Raw genomic sequence first — 21,513 nt, 5'->3', positions numbered from 1 at the left:
CTGACAGAACAGTACCAGAAGAAATGGTAAAGATTCTAAAGTGACTGGACAGATTAATGGAATAAAAACGCATCTGGGCATACAAAATACAGATTCTCACGTTCAGAAAGTGCATGAACCACAAACTATTATTGGGAGAGTATTCCAGGACAGTGTCACTGCATGTTTGTCTTACTCATATACTCTTCATGGGGCATACTTTACTGGTCACAGCTGCAGGCAGGAGACTGGGACAGATGGAGCTTTGGCATGATCCCCCACAGCCACTCCTCTGTACTTATATATGCAAGCAACTGGGCACAGGGAGCTCTGTAAGCATTGCAGGGTTCAGTGTTAAAGAACTCTTATCCCAGTTCATTCTTAATTAATCCTATGAAATGTACAGGTGGTGGGTGTTAAACATTTCTAAACAGACACACTGTAATGATTACTTGTGGGAGTTTTCCTTTTTTCCCCTTTCTGGTTTTCCTCCATCTTAACAGCAGCAGTTTTGCAGAGCTTTGACATCAATTCCAGTAAACTGAGCCTTTTATTTGCTGTCTTCCTTCCCCTCCTCTGATTTCACCTATGCTTTCTTTTCATTAAGGTTCATACCATATATAAATATGACCTTCATATTATATGTAAATGTTGTGTTTCAGCAAAATCTAATATAACTTCAACTGTGACTACGCATAATAGATGTGTTATGAGGATTTAGTAAGAAGGTAGTACAGACTGCAGTGATCAGGCACAGGGCTGGTCAAACATACTGACCAGCCCCATTTCTTATGTAAACAACCCCTTTTACACCTGTTTCTATTTTTTCTTCCTTTGTTCCCTGTGATTCCCTTCCCCTGCACATTGCCTCATCAGTATGCATAATTCCACCAATCCCCCGACCTAATCCAGGCCCCCAGGTCTGCATCCTTATCAGTTGCAGTCCAGGTTGGTGTCTCTTTGAAGTGATGCCTGAAGTTTCTTGATAGCCCATCAGTTAGTGTGACTGACCAGGTTGGTTTCTTGTTATTTTGCCATTCTTGTCATTCTTGTTTTTCTGTGAGCTCTGTATCTCTGGATGCTTTATTTATTGCCTCCCTTTTCCTTAGTATTCCATTTGACAAAGTCATTGATCAGATAATCTTAGGAGAGCAGACACACTCTTTCCACAAACTCTTACAGGTAACTTGTGTGATTGCTCTGCATAATATAACAACACAGAATGATTTTTAAAATACTTTTAAACTTTGCATGTCTGAATCCCTCAAACAAAAAAGAACCCCTGGTTTTCAAGCTCCTTTATTTCACCAAGCAATTACACCCCCCATCCCCCCCCCCCCGAAAATACATATTGTAATGCAAATGGATACATTTGCCTAGCTATAAATATTAAACCGTTCACTTAAGCTATTTATTCCAATGTCTATTAGATTATTTCAACATTCATGCTGCATTAGATTTCCTAAATCTGCTTTGGGAAGAAAGCTATATAAAGTATGCAGCACTTAGTTTAAAGTACCAATTATTATATACACTAGATTTTATCCCAGAGTCTTACACTTTTTCTTTACACTTGATGATTTCAGTGCATAACAGCCTACTAAAGAACTCCACCTCACATACAATTTGGAAAACTAGTCTCTTCTCTTGGATGAATTCAAGGCTTGATGGTTCTTCCCCTTTACTATCTCTTGGACTTTGAATCTACTCCTTGGATCTCGATGGTTGCATCATCCCTTCTCACAGACCACTGCTGTGACCAGGCTCGCAGAAATCGTCTGTAACAAGGGACCTGACCTCATGCTCCAGTAAACAGCAGAGAAGGAAACCCTTCTCGCTCAATTGCAGCCTGTCCGCAGTAATCTCTGCAGCCACTTCAAAGCCCTAAATAAGGAAGCAAAAAGCATCTAGTTGACCATGCCAGCACTGAGAGGGCATTATCTTTTAGCAGGAGTTGAAGGCAAATAGTCAGTGAAAAACCCAAGTGAAACCAACATTCTCCTCAAATATGAACAGTTTCACATTTTTATATTAATATATAAATATATGTCTAACCATATATGCATGATTTTAAAAACATCCTCAGGAGTATCTGTGATATTACTTCAGTAAGATATATTAGGGAAGTAAATATATATTTTACATACTTGGTCTCTTCATTTTAAAACATTATTTAAATGTCTCTCTACAAAGCATAATAAATGGGGACCATCCAAAGAATTTCAGATTAAAATTACATGATTTATAATTTGAATCATGGCAACAATATCTACAAGTATTTTAATGAACTATTCTCCACAAAGACAGGGAAAAGAAATTGACCATATGTGAAACAAAGTAAGAAATTTTACATACTAATTTAATCTTTCTGAGGAAGTTATAACAATGACCTTTCAGCTTTTATATAGGAGAATAACTATGACAGCTAAGATAATGACCAGGTAAACAACTATTAACTTCTGGTTTTTTATATTCAACTAAACTCAACACAAACTAAACAAATTTAAAAATATTACTTTAAAAAATTATTCTGAAATAAATGCACTGTAGTCTTTCAGTGGTGCAAAAATAGCTATAAAAAGGCATTTCACATAACGAAATGCATGCTGAGCTTACCAGAAGACGATTACCACCTAGTGTCTAATGCTAGTATTACCAACGTGGTAGGAGCGAGGGAAAGACAAGCACAGCAAGCTAACTCTAAAAGTAGAAAATCACTTCTGAATTTGCTAGAAGACTACATAGCTACTTTCCCACAATTAACCAGAAGTCCAAAAGAATAACACAAAGCATATGTCAAAACTTGCCTAACCCTAAGAAATTAAAGAAATACTAGAGCGTTTCAAAATGAAAGCGTGCAGGTCGGCATTTGGACAATGCTGTATTGAAAGTAAGTTCTTGGTGCATTATAACATATCCTCTTCCTACGTACTGAGGTGCATATGGACACTGTCAGACTGACAGGCAAGAATTCAGTTTGGTTACTTGCTAACATATCACAAACAGAAAACACCAATCCATAATGCTGGAGCTTATTCTTGCTCAATTTGTGATCACCCACTGCTTCTTGCTGAATTTGAGTAAAAAATGAAGACTTTACAGGAGACACTGGCTCTACTGAATGTTGCCTTCCATTTACCAGCAAAACAGCTAATTACCAGCAAACCAGCTAGTGTCTTTAATAGATTTTCAGAACTGTTAGTGCTGAAGAAAGTATGCCATTTAAATACCTACAAGGCAGAGGTATTTAACCCCAAACAGTTGAGATACTGAGAACTGCAAAAAAAAAAGGTAAGGAAGGATCCTGTGAGGAACATCACTAATACAGAGAACTGCTGAAAGACACTGGCTGAGAAGGTAAAAACAAAATCAGTACCACTAAAATCTAAAGAAAAAACAAATACAAAAATAGATAGTGGCTTAATGTTTTGCTTAGCATACATTTCAATGCTAAAGAAAGGTGGCCATACAAAATGCAAATAGCAAGAAGTATTTCTAGGGGGTCAGAATAAGATGATCACAATGAAGATAACACTTAAATATGCATTTGTAAATTTCTGTGGAAGATTTAATTAAAATAATACCCTTACAATGACACAGTTGTATAGCCCAAGAAATGGCAAGAGATAACTCCTAATTTTAAAGTTGCATTTTAAATATGTGACTCAGTAAAATCCTGAACTGGATATGTCACTAAATCACTTGCCCTCTGTTTTCCAAATTTGTTTTTCAAATACAAAATATTATCTCAGAAAAAGCAGCAAAGGCCAATATAGTTTAAAGAATCTAAAGGAAAATATTGGGATTTAAATGGTGACAAGTCACACTTCAACTTACAACAAATTAAAACTGTTTTCTCTAAATGTCATACACAACTGCCCTGCATAGTGGTAATGTCTTTTTAAAGCCTTTCTGTTTAACATTTGAAGGATACAAATTATTTTCTCCATTGATGTTTGCCTTGATGTATAAACATTAAGACTATTATAGGTCAACTGTTTTAAATATTTTCTCCTTATTCAAGGCAAAATTGAATCGACACTAAAGTGAAAAGCCGCCAAATTACTAAGTGAAATATTGAACTAAAAAAACCCCACCTCTAAAAATAAGTAACTTTTTTGTTTTGGGAAATATGTTTCCAAGCCCTACAAACATACCCATAAAATGAGTTCTGAACAAAACTGGGAACTACCTTTGAAATTTTCATTTCATATCAGTTTCAGATATCGCTCACATTCCTCAAAGAAAATTGTTAATACACTTTGTGGTACACAGGGTACCAGCAAACCCAGTGTATAACTGCTGTTTCTCATCAAATACAGAGAGTAGAAGTCAAATCCATGATGAGACATCACATGCAAATATCAAACACAGACATGCAGCCTGTTCATTGGCCACATTTCTCACAACTGGAAGATTGTTCCTTGACCTTTGGCAATACCTGAATATTCTGTAGGTTATCATAAGAAATGCCTACACTTTAAAAAAAAGAGTTTTCATTGCAATTAGTTAATTTTCCAAACAACACTGAGTTGTTTTAATTTGTAAAAGTATTTAACTATTTCTGAAGCCAAAACCAGATTTGAGCTTTCTTAAAATAATTAATTACTTTTCTACCAAACACCATTATACTTACCAAATCCCTTAAAATATGTTATCAGTTGTCTTTCAGGTAATCATTTAAATAATTTTATGCACATGCTGCAACATAAAATGCTTCCAAAATACTGCATTTTACAAAAAAGTGTACTTTTAAAATTTCCTTTCAAACCTCATGCATGTTATTATATTTACCTACATATTTTGCTTGAAAAAGCATGGTATTACTTCTGTAATCCTGCTGTTGACATACAAAATCCTGCATGTTGACATACACTCGCTCCAAGAAACTAGTGTTATCCTCTCAGTTAAAGTGAAATGTTAAAGTGAAATTATTTGTTCATAACCACAATGCTGAGTCATAGAAAAAACTGTTCTAAGCGTTCTTGGAGTTATTTACAAAATATGCACTGCTTTATTGTACACACACAAAACAACCCACTGAAGTGACCAGATGAAAAACAGGCAAGAGTGACAGTATGGGACCAGAGAGACTACTGAAGATCAAAATATTATTTTTTGAACACTGGATACAATTTTTTTCATTGCTTACCAGTCATTGTATCAGTAGCATTTCTTGTACATTTGTAACAAAATTCTTGTGTCATGGCACTGAAACCCAGCCAGCACTGGGAACTGTACAAGCACAACCCAGAAAGCCATTCCCATTCCCAGTAGAAGCAAGCCTTACTTCAGTATGCTTTAACTACACACATAGCTTGCTCAACAGAAAAGCAGAGGGACTGCAAGTAGTTCTTCTGTAGATGATAAGAAAAGGTTCACTTAAATGAGAAAACCACACATTGTCATAAAAGACACTGGTGATATGGCAGTAGAAACTAATTTGTATCTTTTCCTTGTCTGGGGACATGACTAGTTATGACCACCTTAATAACAAAAAAGTGTTTTACACCAGAGCTACAAGCCTCTATTTTAGAAGAGTATTTTGACAGTTGTTTAAAAGACTGATTCTGTAAGTGTTACAGCCCACTGAATCTTGAATTGCTACTGCACTCAGTTTTCATTACATTGTTTTTTTTGACATTAGATTTCCAACCCATTACACTTCAGAAGCACACAACAGCCTTCTCCTGAATTGAGAGAGCTTACTGATATAACTGGAAAAGGAAAGAAAAAGCTTAAATATTACAAAATACTGTAACTACTAAGCAATTGTTTACAGTGTATTTTGCAAAAAGTATGTTTTCTGTTGGTATCAGTTAAAAAGGCTTTTTATGTATTTGCAAAATCAATAAATGTTTGATATTTTTCATAACATGGGTTTACAGAATCTCAAAACAGTCTAAAAAAGGTGATTATATTTGGAAAATTGGACCATTTCAGGAAGTGGTTTAAAAAAATCTACCTTCATCATCAGCTGTGATGGAATAATTTCACATGTAGATAGACTATTGTCAAACACTGATCTGCCAAAACAGGGATGGGTTGTATGCAGTACAATCTCAGTTCCTCAAAAATTTCAAACATGCCTTTGTATTCTGCTGGGCTTAGCCCTTGCACATTCTCATGTTCACAGGAAACATATTTAAGAACCTCGAAAAAACTAACTGATATAGTTGTGAAGCTGCTAATAGTATAGCAGCTTGTTAGCCACACTTAGGTGTCTCTTAAACAGTAGCCAAAATTTTAGAGAATAGAAAAAGTATCTTGTTTTACTCAAGAATTAAAATGGTCCCATTTGCAAATGGTCCATTTTGTGGCAAACAACTTCAATTCTGTTCAAGATTCTGCAATACAGACAGTGCCCTAATACCTTATCCAAGGCAATGGGAAACAATGATACCCAGAATTTTGCAAAATCCAATGCTACTGACTCAGGCAGAAGCAATGATAACACCTACAGTAAATTCATTACAGTTTAAACCTCAGCATAGATAATGAGCTGCTGACACATGCTGAAATAATACTAGTTGTCTTTTGATCTCAAGAAAGTGAGTGTGATCTGTCTGGATCCAAAGAAAGCATTATAGAGCAATTCTACAGAAATATTTTCAACTTGTTTTGAAATAAAAACAAAGGTACCAAACCATACAACAATTACCTCTAGTATATCCCCATTTGACAAAACCCAATGTTTTAAATGGCAATCTTTAAGAAGTGTTGTGTCACACAACACAGAAAGTTTGAGCTATTTTCCTCTCACAGATAAGGAGATAGAGATAAATGTAGATTGAAGACCCAGTAGAGGTAACTGAAATGAAGCCTATCACTATAACCTAGCATGTTAACTGTATAATTATGTATCATTCAGGAAAGAGTTGAACTACCTCTATGGCACAATATGAAAACTTTTCATGCTGTCTTTCAGCCACAGGTAGTAAGACAGACCATAAAGAGATTGTCTCTGCTCTGATCTCTTCTGCCTCTTACTCCTTTTATTTCTTTCTTCTATACCTTTCAGTGGATTGCTAGATTTCCCTGTTTAATGTCGTTAGCATTGCAATCTTCTATTTTTCTGTAGAAATAGTGCAGATTTCTCTTCTGGTTTTGCCCCTTAGCCCTGGTATCCAAGAGAGAGTCCCATGGGTGAAAGAATATTTCATGTCTAGGTATTTTTCTGACAACTACTAATAAAAATAATACTTTCCTAAAAACACTGGCATACTTTCAGTATGATTGATTCTAAAGGTCTTATCAGTCTCAGCTCACACCTAAATGTTCTTGAAAGATCCTAATGATTTATTCTGGTTAACTAATTCTGGGCAAATCTACCTGGCAGTATGTGGTGCCTTTGCCAGACACCCTTCCAAACAGCCCACCCCCTGGCTCCATCTGCACTAGAGGAGCACATACTCCGCATATGATAGAGGCTGTGTTTCTGAAATACCAAGCTAAGGGTCTATAAACGACTGCAAAGAAAGTTCCAACGGGACTGTGAAATTTCAGAAAACAGCAGTCTGAAGAGGTGCACTTCCTACAGAGAAAGAGAGTAAGAACAGGCTGTAATTGCTGGCTACTATTGTTTCTAAGCAGAGGACCACTAAGTGCCTATAATTGCTGCCAGCTGCTCAGCAGAGGTCAAAAAGGCAAACTGAATGTTAGCAATTATTAAGAAAGGAATATAGAACAGAATAAAGAAAAATGTTTTGCCACTGGTCGTGTATATAGCACCTGCAAAAGTATGTTCAAAGGTACAGAATGACTTGCCTACAAAAAATAACTAACTAGCAGCCACCAGCCTGTGTTTCACCAGATCCTCCTTTTTGCCTTAACGGAAGATGTGCATGATGTTTGCCTTTTTCAGACATCAACCTCCCTTGGTCACCATGACCTTTCAAAGGTGATAGAGTGGCCTCACAGTGACATCGACCAGCTCCCTCATCACCCTTAGGTGCCTCCCATTTGGTCCCATAGATTTTTGTAAGTCCAATACACTTTAGTGTTTCTTTAGTCTATCTTCTACTGCAGGTAAGACTCCATTTCCTCAGGCTTTACTACAAGGCAAAGTGACCTGGGAGGCCTGACAGCAGATGAAAAAAACCCAACCAGTGCACAGAAGGCACTGAGGCCTTTTTCATATCCTTTGTCACTAGGTTCCTTGCCTCCCTGAGCAGTGGGTCCACAGTTTCCTTGGTTTTCCTTTTGCTGACCATGCACTTTCAGAAGTCCCTTTTGTTACCCTTCACATCCCTTGCTAGTTTCAGCTCCAGCTGAACTTTGGCTCTCCTAATTTGATACCTGTGTATAAGACTATTCATATCCTGTGCCTGGGTATCTGCTTTTGGTCGATGTTCAGGACAGGATCTTGGGTGAGATGGAGCTTTCTTTATGACCCAGTACAATAATTATTAAGTTTTTATGCTCCAGGACATTCCAAAGAGTTAGTACACACACTTGTCCCCCAGGAACTAATGAAGTAAGCTGCTTTCAACTCAGACCCATTAGTCACAAAGGAAATGCCCACCAAAATAGTTTAAAAGACTTCATGTTTAAAAATGCAGTTTTCTCCTTACCCATTTAATTAGGGAGTTTCCACAAATGGTAATATAAACTAGGACTATATGAAATATAATTTTCCTGCAGAACTTCTCTGAGTGGTGAAATTCCTCTCCCTTCCTCCACAAGGATTGATGCAATTTGGGCAAAGGGGAAGTCTCTGTCACAACAAGAGAGGTGAACAGAGGTTTAAAAAATGAAACTTTAACATAGCTATTTGAAACATAATTCTATTCCTTCTTGGTAAGTAAATTCAGTTAAAAGAAAAAAAATTATTCAAGGACTTCTTCAGAAGCTATCTCCATTACAATGTTTTGTCATACCTGAACACGACTGCATGCATTCAACCGAGGCTGTGGCAGTCCTGATGGCAATTTTGAAATTCATGTAGCCCAGAAGAAAAGGTTTTCTCCTGATATAATTCTGAACACATTTATCTATACTGATGGCAAAATCACAACTCTGAGCAACATTACATTTTTTCTGGTGGTCAGGAAGAAAATTTGTACCATAGATTCATAAGAGGAGAATCTTCACCCTTTCCAACAAAATTATGTCTTCTTTTTCTACCTAGCCTTTCTTTTTTTGCCATATGCATACGATTACAGCATTTTTTCAACTTTTTTGTGTTCATTTTCTTGATTTCTGTATGAGTCAGACATATGGATTAAAAAGTTGTTGCAGCACAGAGGCCATTCTCCCAGACTGTGAAAATGTTTCAGTAGATCCTATTCGCACAACAGACCACTTGAACCATGTCCCTTTAAATAAATCTTTGTATGTTTATTTGGAGTAAGGAGGGAATTTGATTGGAATCTGACTAGCTGAGCAGTGACTATAGATCAGCACGATTTAGTTAATAATTTTCTTTACATTTTGAATGTAAATTAAGAAATTTCCTGCTATTCCATTTGAACAAAAAAGTGACATCTGGTTTTATGAGACAAAGAAAGTCTGAGATCATATGTGACAGAAAGGAAACAGGCTTTAAAAATCTCAGAGGTCTTATAAACAGCCAGAGATACTTTAAAATTCAAAAAGATCTTTGAAACCTAATTTTTTTGTACATATGACAAACATTAAAGAAACATTCATCACAATACATTAAGATTCACCAAAGGTCTTTAAGAAATAAAATTACACAGGAAGTTACTTCAAAACTGCTCGAATTTCTACTGAAAACACACAGAAACAGTAATTTTGGTTTCATATTTGATTAGCTTAAATGTCTTTCATTTATAAATTACAATAGTGACAGAGCTCTACCTTAGGAAAAACACAACCTTGTTCCAGAAATGTGCATATATTATATATATTATATGCACAGCTTTCTACTGTCCTACAGATACCCATGTTTGTCTGTGTCTATCTGCAGTCCTACATTACTTGTAGAGGCAAGAACAATCTATGTCCTGTCCTTGTACAATGCCCACAGTTGTAGGGGTTTGGTCCACAAATGACAGTAATACAGACAATGAATGAAATAATGAATGTAATTTGGTTGATTTTTCCTATTTGAGGAATGTAAGGAATGAGCTGGTGTTGACTTGTGATGATGACAATGAGGGTTAAACACAGGTAAGTATGAGAAGCGCAACTGGTATGCAAATGGATGTTCAAAATGTAACCTCTTAGAGGGGATCCAGAACAGTACTAAAAATCCAGTGGCAGCCTTTCAAAGACTTTTCTTCTGCCCGTCAGATTTTCTAAAATCATCCGTGAAGGATGAGAGAAACTAACAAATGGTGGTATAGAAACCTGTTCAGCATCCATGATATTTTTATTAACAGTAACAAAAGCTATGGTGTATCAGCTGGTATTTCAGACTGTACAACACTTCAGGTCTAGAATCTTAGATAAATTGCCAAAGACAGTGCACATGGTACTGCAATACTGTGATAAGGCTGATAATATACAAGTAAATAGATTTAAGTTTTTAGAACACATTCAGAAGTTTTTAAGGTAATACGTTTATTTGTATCTTTACTTGGACCTTCCTTAAGAAATAGTTTTCACTGTTACTTTCCAGCATGTATAAATATTTATGTAAGGATTTTACATATTAAAAATAAGTTTATGCAATTATCTCCTCCCAAGGGAGACATTTCAATATACAAGGAAAATTTAGTTCTTCCTTAGGGGGGAAAAAAAACCAGTCTAATTCATTTCCAAGATTGTGACAGTTTGTATAATACACCTCAAATAAATTATTGGTTAAAAATAGGAAACAAAGGAGAAGAGTAAATGAGGTTCCCCAGGGATCCGGGTAAGAACTTCGGCTGTTTAATATACATTCATAAATGACCTGGAAAAAGGGGGTGAACACTAAGATAACAATGTTTACTCATGCTAGCAAGTTATTAAGGTAGTAATGCTAAGAGCTGACTGAAGAATTTCAGAAGGCTCTTATAGGACTGAGTGGCTAGAAAACAAAATGGTAAATGAAATCTGGTGCCAATAGATGTAAGGGGGGAAACCTTACATAGATACATATATTAAAAATTACAGTTTCTGAGCTCTTCATTTTCACTCAGGAGTAGATTTTGGCACTGTGTTAGATCTTGGCATTAGTTCCATGAAAATATGGAGTGCTTAGGAACAGTCAAAAAAAACCCCAAACAAACAAATCAAATATTAGAAAATACTGGTATAGGAATAGATAATGTACTTTTGCCACTGTATCAAATTTAGGGTTTGTCTGTACCTTGAATACATTGTAGAGCACTGGTATTGTCACTTGGAGTAGAATATTTACTTAGAAATGTAAGAAATACAAAGAAAGCAAGAAGGATGATCAAATGTATGGAATGGTTTCCACAAAAGATACTGGGTAGCCCAGAACCCTTCAATCTGTCTGAGAAATGGCTGAATTGAGACATAATAGAGGTCTACACATCAGGAAAGGCAGAAGATGGGATTGACTGTTTGCTCCTTCTTCAAAAACAAGAACAAAATGACATATATATGAAGCTAGAGGGAGACAAGTTCAGGAAGTTAAAAAAACCCCACACAAACCCACCAAAACCAGAAGAGAAGTGCTTCTTCATGCAACAGGAAGTGGACCTGTGAAATTCCTTGTCAAAAGACATTGTGGATATAAGCTCAAGGCAAAACTAGATGTGCAACTGAAAGAGAGATCCACTGGTAATTAAAAAATGGGCAAAAAAATATATTCATGAACAGTCCCAGGAAATTCCTTCAGCTGAAAATGGTGAGAAGCTGGAAAAATATTAAGGGAGTATCACATGTGCTTGTCCTGTTCTTACCCTTCCAGTCTGTCTGTGGTCCCTCTCAGATATAAAGTACTTGGCAAAATGGGTGCTTCATGTCAATCTGCACAATTATGTTCTTAATGTCACTGCTGTAGCCTAATAAAATCATTGTTTCTTATTTAGATGAAGACTCACTTCACTTCTATACCTCAGTTAAGTCTGTTGAATTAAGTGGTGGAATTTTTGCTAATTCCATTCTTCAGCAGCTAGAAATAATTCAATGGTTTTTCAGGAAAAAAACTCCATCTCTTCCTGACCTCCCCACATGCATCATTTTACATCTAGGAACACCAATTCTATGTGTAGTACCTAGTCAGCACTGATAATGATGCATTTTGGAACAGCACATTTCAGGAAAGTTGTGGATTAGTTGGAAAGAATCCAAAGAAAAGCATCAGGAAGAGAGCGAAGGAGTGGAAAAGACTGCTGAGGGGAACTTGTGAAGACTTCATCTCTGAAAGCTTTAAAAGACAAAATATCTTTCAGAAACAACATGAAAATAGTTGATTCTGCATAGAGACAAGAAGAACATCTAACTCATGAATTCCCTTATTGTTAAAGGTTAGGAGGATATTAGGTGAATGTATAATATTCACTTCTCTTACACTTTTCTCTCAGCATCTGCTCATGGACTCTACCAGAAACAGGATAGTGGACTAGGTGGACGTTTGGTCTAACCAAGTACAATCATTCCTCTTCTCTTAACAGGATTCCCTTCTGAGGTACTTTTTGATAATATTTTTCCATGGGTTAATGATATCATAGGCTACTTCTAAAATAATACAGTTACAAGAGGAAGGTGGACCAGGAAATGAGAAAATCTAGGGAGAGAGAAAAAGGAAAAATGCAATCAACTCTTACATGAAAATGCCTTTCAGCGACAATGTCATTATACTGATCTTCTGTTTTTGCAGTGATGGGAACAGTTACCTTTGCAAGATGACAAAAGTACTCCAAAGTTAGGAAGATTTGAAAGTTTCAGCAAACTTGGTCCTGCATTGATTATTAGATCTTTATGTGAAAGGTTCTGTTTTAAAAGAAATATTAAATATTTATTTTAAATGATAGATAATATAAATAAATGACTGATGCTCAAGTCTAGAAATGGTTCTTAAATAATGGCACCATCTTGTTTTTATTAAGATGATAAGAGAAATCTTTCAGCTGAAGAGCTGTTTGCACTACAACAGTCTGAGAGAGAAAGAAGGCAAGGGGAATAAATTGCTTATGATCCTTATATGAACACAGACATTGCCAGATTCAACAAAAAAGGAAAACAGACTTTTTGATGAGACCGATGAAGGTGCTGAATTACAAAATTCAAACAGAGAACAAATTCTGTGAGAACTGTAAATAATGAAGATGACAAGTCACAGATAAACAGAGAGCTGGAACATTTGGTGAATTGAGTAAAGCAGACAATGTGCATTGAAATAGATGAGCAGAAAAAAAATGTTTGTAAGAACAGTGAAACACAAATTTTTCTTACAGGTTGGTCAGGTTGGAATGACTTAAAGAGTTATGCTCAATGGATAACTGATTTGAGCTCTATGACCAAAAATGTTTAATAAAGCATATGGGTAGTTCAATTCTAATGCTTATAGTTTAGGGAGGAGGTCGAAATGCTGGAGACAGTTCAGAAAGGAATCACAGGTTTAAATAAAGTATTGAAAAATATGCCTTACAGTGAATCATAACTTGATCAATTTATCAAAATAAAAAGGAGCAATTTGATCATGTTAACTGTGAGAATGTGGGGCTCTTTCATCTGACATGTAAGGACCCCACAAAATCTAGTGGAATAAAGCTACAAGTCACCCAGATTTCACCTTGGGAGAGAAAGGATTTATCCCAACCATTTACTCCAGGATAGTTCTGGCACTTTTCTTATGGATCAGAGGATCAAAAATAGAAGCCTGAATTTGTTGGAGTCAATGCAGAGAGTGGCAATTCACTACAGAGTGGGAATTCAAAGTGCATGAATTCAATGCCTAAATACACTTCCCTACTTTGTACTGCACAGCAGTAGTCACAAACACAGACAAAAAATAAGGATGATTGAGCATTTGAACAAATTGTTAATAGTTGTATGGGATTCTTTTTAATATTATTTTTTTAAATACTATTTTTAAACCAGCAATATATGATTTGCTTACCCCAAAAAAATAAAAAAGGAGAAGGAGCTCTACTTAACTGTACCTGTTGGGAAGTTTTATGCTTTTTATCATCCAGAATGTCAGACTAGATGTTCCCATGAGCCCTCTTGGCCTTAAAATCTGTGCTTCTACAAGTTACTAAGAAGGGAAAACAAATGAAGTTCACAAAGAAGCACCTAGCATTTTATTATAATGTATTTTACCATGTGACTGCTCAGATGGTGAGTTTTACTTAAACAGTTGTTAGAAAGCAAACACGCTCTTTTTGCTACAGTTAAATGGCAGATCATAAGCCATTCAGAATCCAAATGTTTTTTTGCAATGTAATTAAGATTACATCTTACTGAAATCTTATGAGGCCAGTTTCTAAAAGATGCGGGCAAGAAGCCACGTTATCAACCTTTATGAAGCTAAAACAGTAAACTTTAGGTTTTAGTCTCCCTGCAACGTATTTGTGTGATTCCGGCTCAGTCTAAGGGCAATTAGTCTCACTCAAAGGGAACAATAAGATTTTTGTCTTTTCAGCTACCAATAATAGCTGGTGGCAGGCTATTGAGGAGAAATAGCAAGATATAAAAATGACATATATTGATGGCAGCTCACTCATCAAGATCACAGCATATTTATGTGCAGTTTACTACAACACCCAGATTAAAAGAAACTGGGAACAGCCTAAACAAAGAGCAGCCTACACCCAGACTATTCGATGTCATAGTTCCAAGTAAAGGTCCTTTGATAAATTCCCTGTATTCTGAAAATTAAGTTTATTACCACCTTTTTTTCTCCTTGCTTAAACCTGCTATCAATCCATAAACCAGCTTTCTTTCCTATCTCTAACAGCTAATTTGTCTCAAGCCTTTCCTAAGGTCCTTGCTGATTTTCTTTGAAAATGCGAGTTCGAAAATCAATGCATTCACATGTTTCTGATTCCTTCAAAGAATTAGCATATATATTTGTGAGGTGAGCTTTTCCTTTATGAAAACCAGATTGATTCCTTCCTATTTTTCACAGTCTTCCAAAGAAGACAGACCTACCAGCATTTAGTTCCCAAGGTATTCCCTAACGCACTTTTTTTAAAGAATTATGTTATACTTGCGACCTTCCATTCCTCTGTCACCATGGCTGATTTAAATGGTAAATTACATACAACAGTAGGTAATGCAGAAATTTGTATTTTAATGTCTTTGGAACTCTTACACAAGTATTATCTGGCTCGGGGAATTTAATTCTATTTGATTTTCCAATTTGTTTCAAACAAGCTTCATACTGACTTCAGTTTGATAGAAGTTGTTCAGACCTACCCTCTTTTGTGTTTAAAGACTATACTGAGTTTTTATGATATTACAAGTTTCTCTTCAAAATATCTTTGTACCGTGTTACTTCAAGTTTCCAAAGATTTCCTCATTTAGACATGACTTCCATTTTCTGAAGGATGCCCTAATAGCTTCCATCAGTTGTCTGTTTAACGATGTCAGTGTTTTTCCTGTTCTTTTAGACTCTCGGTACTTCATCATTAAAATAGGGATAATAATTATGTGCTTATGTTGCGAGGTTATTTATGAAGATGTATTTATGAGGCTCCATACTTAATTCTAAATTAATTAAGTCTATAAAAAGATCCTGATAGAATTCCCTGAAGTCAGAATATCTCTCAGTTTCAGATAATTCCTAACACTAAGATTTGGAGGTAATTATTTTAAATCAGTTTAATTTATTTTCACTATAAAGTAGAGATATCCTTTTCAGTTTTACTTGTAGCTTCTGTGAACTCAAAATGCTCTAAACTACTTATTAAACATATAAAAAATATAGTTGCCAATGATGTGGTTATTACAGGTTAAACTGTTAAGTCCTTATGTGTTTTGTTCTCCAGTTCAAAAAAACAGTTTTATTGTAAGTATTTATGAATATTAAACATGACATTGCTAGTTCTAAATATCACATTGTAAATGTGTAAAATCTGTTACACTGTTTCCACATCTCTTTTATCAAAAGCTGACAACTGCATGGGGAACTAAACAGACCAACTGATTCACTACACCTTGTTATCCTGGTATCCACGTGCTCACCCTTACCAACATAGTAAACATGATGTATGTCAGGGCTCCTTGCCCCTGAAGGGTGAGCTACCTTGGATTGTTCAAAAAGCAGTATCCAACCTACAGCTAATATCCTGGAGCAGATGCAGAATTGTAGCTTCATACCTCATATAAAGAGCATGTTAGTAAAGACTGTACTGTTTTTGTGTCTATTTATCTGTCAGTTCCACTGCCCCCCCCCCCCCCCCCCCCCTTAATTCCCTCTTGTCCAATTTCAACCAAATTTGATTATGGTGATATGAAAATAGCACCTGTGTACGGAATAGAAACATTATTAGTATCCCTTCTGAAAAAAAAAAAAAAAAAAAGAAAAGAAAAAAGGAAAAAAAGCAGGGAGGGCTCAGCTCTTCCTTATCCCTTCTGTGGGGAACAATCATTCAGCACTCACACAGCTCTGACCTCAGGAGATGCTGCCTTTTGTCCAGTCATATATATATATATATATATATATGGGTTTTAGCCAGCCAATGAGACTGCTTTGAATAACATTTATGGGAGGGAACACAGGACACTACTGTGGGCTTGCTATAGAAGGTATAGGAAGGAGATGAGAATATTGTCAGCAGGCTTAAGGGGCATAGCATGGACCTGAAAATGTGTATGTAGCTGCTGATGGGAGGACAAGGTGGCATTTTCACAACAAGTTCTTGCAACTTATATTAAACTTCTGGAACTCATTACCAAAGGATATTACGTATGTTAAAATGGGCTCAAGAGACAACTGAATGAGGCACAAACACAAAGCTAAGAGACACAGAAGAGCAATCATTTGAGAGTTACTATGATGACAAAACCACACTGAGTTTAGAAAATTCCTGCAGATAAAAATAATTGAAAGCTAAAACACTATTCATGGAGAGTACATACAACTTCTATATGCAGATACCTGAGGAAAGTTAAGAGAAGGGAAATCCCGGAGATGGGATACTGCATTAGATGAGAGGCATTGGACTGATTTGCTATGGCTGTTCTTAAGTGGTGGAAAACTTAAGAGAGGGCATTGAGGATATTGGGAATGGGAAGGGGAGCTGAAGTTATTTTAGTAAGCAAATACAGGTAATGTAGAACACAAATGAATAAGAAGCAAAACATTGTTAGTTTTATTGCCAAAGGAAAAACAATTAAAAGCAACTAATAATAGATTCATAAAATGAAAAGCATTGGGTACTGTGCTGAGATGATGCTGGGATAGTGGATATTTCTGAATATTTCCTCATAATGATGCCAAGAAAGGTATTACAATAATTAGAGCATTATGATGCAATTATATATTTGACAAAGGTTCAGTGAGGTTTTGGTGATCTGCAAGTGTAAGTAATTCTTTGCAGTCATTAACCCCCACTTTCTAGTTGATCTGCTTGCACTGAAAGGCCAGGATCTCCCCTGGCATATTCCACCAAACACAGAGGAGGTTATAGCACCAACCACTGCTCTGCTCCAGCACTGTGCTGGTGAAAAACAAAAGCACTGCCAGCCGAGGGGTTGCAAGGGGCATCTGCTCAGTACTGTGCATGTAGTGCCACTGTCAGAGCATGAAGGAGGAGTAGAGTCAAGGACAGGCAGAGACAGAAGCAAAGGAGGGCCAGGCAGGGGTGAAGTGGTGGCAGACCAGGCCAGGGTGTCAGCTGTGCAGAGAGCGGCATGAAAAATATTATAGATGTGACAAAATTATTGATACCTAATATCATATTTTTAGTACTGTATTTCAATACCACTTAGAGCTGCTTTACTACCATAGTAGAAAATGTATACTCATGGTACGGGTATATAAACCTTAACTTCAGGCAATAAGACGAGATTTGCCTGTAATACACAAAACCTTCTTTCTACTTATTTTATTTACTCCACAGAAAAAAAAAAAAAAAAAAAGAAAAATCTTGTACTGAAAAAAAAAACATCTCTAAGGACAATATCTGTACACTCAGTCATTCTGGATAAGCACCTGCATTAACTATATTTGGACAAATACATTAAAAATGGTTTGAAACAAACACACTTTACTGACTGAAGGTCATGACACTTTTCCACTAAATGGGTTTGGAAATAAACATTTTTTGCAATTTCTTATAATCATGGCTTGTTAAAAAAAGGCTTACACCACTCTCTTAAAGTAGGGTAGAGAAATGAGAACAGTCCAGACTGAATAATCAGAATGAAACTTTAATTGGAGTTTCAAGATCCTGTGCACTGAAAAGAGCTCATCATCTCCAAAAGTTGGCAAAGTGTTCCTAGACTCACCAGTCTCTTAGTATTACAAAACCTACAAAACTGAATAGCCACATCAAAAAGTTTTAAAATCGGCAATCTTGAGGTTCACACATAACCACCAAGAAGCAAAGTTACTTTATCTAAAGTAACAAAGTTGCTGGATGTGGGAAAAATTGTAGAGGGTTTCAACATATAATGTGCAGGTATGCACAGCTGCACCCTTCAAAGAAGTGTTCATTTGTTCTTAAAGTTAACAGAACCTTCAACTACTTCAGAATTTTGGAATTGTCTTTAATTCAGATCTGTTGCCAGTTGTAAGGCCCAAGGATGCAAAACATGACAGAAGCAGTGGCACACACCTTACAACCTCTCAGGAAAACTCTGTATTATTTTATCCTCCATGTGCAACTAAGTCAGTCAGTCTGAAGCATCTGAAAGCACTCTGAATGAAAAACAGAATCAAGTAACTCATTAACATATGGAAGGAAAGAAAGATTAAGTAAGTCATTTGCTGAGAGCCAGGGACCACAGAATTAGATTCAGTCCACCAGACTTCAGCAATTCATATAATAACACAGAAAGAAAACATATACACCTTATCCAGAGAGAAAACTGCAAACTGAAGTAAAAATGCTGATTTTTTTTTTTTGTGAAGACCTCTGTTTTCCTTATTTCCTTAGAGAATTTTCCCATTTATTTTCAAATCAAACAGACTATACAGCACATGTTCTACCTTTTCTACCATACATTATAAAATCACAATTGTCATTACCTGGATTTTTTTCTTATAATGACTATGGTACACTTCTTGAGAAGTTTGCAACGGTCACCTCAGTTGGTACATATGATTAAAATGCACTCAAAATAAACAGAAAAGTATTTATCAGTTGGTTTTGTTACTTACTTTTTCCATGAAATAAGATTTTCACTGGGTGTTTTTGGCTCTTAAAAACAGTGGCGTATGATCTTAGAGCCCCCATTACAACAGGTGTTTAGAACTCCAGCAGCCAAAGTGCTTTATTTCTGAAGCTGTATGTAGAGAGGTACCTCTAGCCATCATACTAGCATTTTTCAAGGGAAGTATCCAATTCCATGATGTGATCTCATTGTTTCTAGTAATTAAATGCCTGTATGAAAGCATATTTCTCCTATAAACTGAAACTGCTTTGTTTTCTAGCTTGTCATGGTAGATTTCAAAGACCATGCTACATGTTACGTACAGTAACATTACTGCAATTTCAAACTAAATAAGCAGCATATATAAAAGCATATAACCAAAACCTGTATAATTTAAAATCTTATCAATTAAAATACTGCAGTCTAATAATAATTAAAGAAGCCATGCTTATATAATGGAAATAACATAATTTTTTCTCTGCCTTTTCAGGTAAGTGATCAATCTGCTGAACCTTTACTTTCAGGTGTTAAAAAATCTTGACAAGTCCATTCAAATAACTTCATGGCTCATATTTTCAAATAAAATCCCGAGAATCATTATCAAGACATAAACCAATCCACCTGTTATTGTTTCATCTTGCAGTTAACTGAGTTTGAGTATGTTTATCAGAAAGTAATTACTTACAAATGAACCTCCCCTTGGAGACTAGAAACATTTTGTGCCTTATGAGACATAGTAAAAGCCAGGAGTGATTCACCTGCTTAGTTACAGCTGACTGGTGTCATTTCGGCTTCCCTAGAGCATTTATCTGATATATCTCCATGGGGCTGACAGATACTACACAGGACACTCCTTTGGACTGGCAACAGAAAGCCAGACAAGATATGCTATGGTGCCTGTAATGGTACTAAACACTTAGGCTTAGGTACTTGAATTGCTCTATCATTTTGGCAAGCTCCAAATTTGCTGCCGTATCCCATACTCCACACTTTTGTGTATCCAAAGTACTTTGTCTCCTGGATGGTATACTGGGATTCTCAGTTCCCATGGATTCTTTTTGTCGGGTTTTGGCAAAGAAGCTGAAAGTGCACAGAAGCTTTCGTTGAACTGTTTGTGAGGTGGCACACCTAATTCCTATTCTTTTTAATTACAAAACTGGGTTTGATCTATCCTTCCTTCCCCTCACCCCTAGGCACATGCCACACAGAATCCAGCCTTCTGCTCAGTTTTCCCACAAAGAGCTCTGCGACTAATTTTCCCCTATCCTATCCAGAACTTTTAAGGCTCAACGGACATCATCTCTTCACATCTCTGTAAGGTTTGCGAGTCTCTTTCCCTACGTCTCCCTGACACGCACCAAGTCCGCACGCTGCCGTTCCCGCCACGCTGTACTGCCCGGGTAGATTACAGCACTCCCCCCGGCACCGCTTTTCTCCCTCATCTCACAGGGCACTAGCTCAGAGCATCATCTCCTGCTTGCAAAATACGAACGCTCACAACCGGCTAGAGCCTCCCCTAAAACATCCCCATGTACTCACAGGGTCTGGGTGTCCTCCGGCAGGCTGGGAATGAAGTGGATGTCCCTGCAAGTGATTTTGTAGTCATCCCAGTCGGAGCACTCGCAGAAGGCTGAAGGGCACCTCTCTGTGCCCTGGCTGCATAGCACCAGCACCAGCAGCAGCTGGAAGGCTGCCGGGAGGCACAGCATCTTCCGCCGCCCGCTGCCGCTCTGCCGCTCGCTCCGGCGGCGAAGGGAGGAGACACCAGAGCTGCAGGGACGGCCGCCGCCGCCGCCGCCGCGCCCGGAGAAGCCGCTCGGGAAAGGCGGCACTTGGCTGGACAACGCCGCCTCCTCCCTAAGCGCGGACAGGAGAGGGCTCAGCAAACCCTGCGCGCCCTCTCCTCCGGGCAGGCTCCGTCTCCTCGCCCGGTCCCACGCGGATCTGGCCCCCCGCTGCTCGGCACCCCTCCCGCAGGGTCCCCTGGGACTGTCCCCCTGCAGCGCCCGTGCCCCGGCGCTCACCGGGGCAGCGCCGAGCCCGGCCGCGCCGCCCGGGACCCCGCCACCGCCGCTCCCCGCGCTCCCCTCCGCAGCCGGCGGGTCCCAGCGCAGCCGCGGGGCGCCGGGGCCACCTGCCGAGGGCGGCCGGGACTGCGCGGGGCCGGCGGGCGGCCGGGCGAGAGCTGCCAGGTGCGGAGCTGGGCTCCGGCTCCGTGCCGGCCGCGGGACGAGCCCGCTGAGCCGCCTTCAAACGCGGCGGCGCGACGTCCTACCGCCAACATTTCTTCGAGCACCTTTGCAGGAGAGAGGAGGGTGGGGGCTGTGTAAGCGCGGTACTAACTCA

At 37.8% G+C, this 21,513-nt stretch overlaps 1 protein-coding gene across 3 annotated transcripts in view; it reads right to left on the bottom strand.

Moving 5' to 3' along the window:
• The window catches only part of TSHR (thyroid stimulating hormone receptor), a 68,570-nt gene extending 47,694 nt beyond the window's left edge, over nt 1–20,876 (bottom strand). For all 3 annotated transcript variants that reach the window (XM_074824862.1, XM_074824863.1, XM_074824864.1), the window contains exon 1: nt 20,707–20,876. In XM_074824862.1, coding sequence (XP_074680963.1) covers nt 20,707–20,876 — 170 coding nt within the window. The remainder of the gene's footprint in view (nt 1–20,706) is intronic.
• Between the last annotated feature and the right edge of the window lie 637 nt (nt 20,877–21,513).

Source organism: Strix aluco, chromosome 4 (genome assembly GCF_031877795.1).
Source record: "Strix aluco isolate bStrAlu1 chromosome 4, bStrAlu1.hap1, whole genome shotgun sequence".
Taxonomy (NCBI): domain Eukaryota; kingdom Metazoa; phylum Chordata; class Aves; order Strigiformes; family Strigidae; genus Strix; species Strix aluco.
This window is presented reverse-complemented; position numbering and strand designations above follow the sequence as displayed.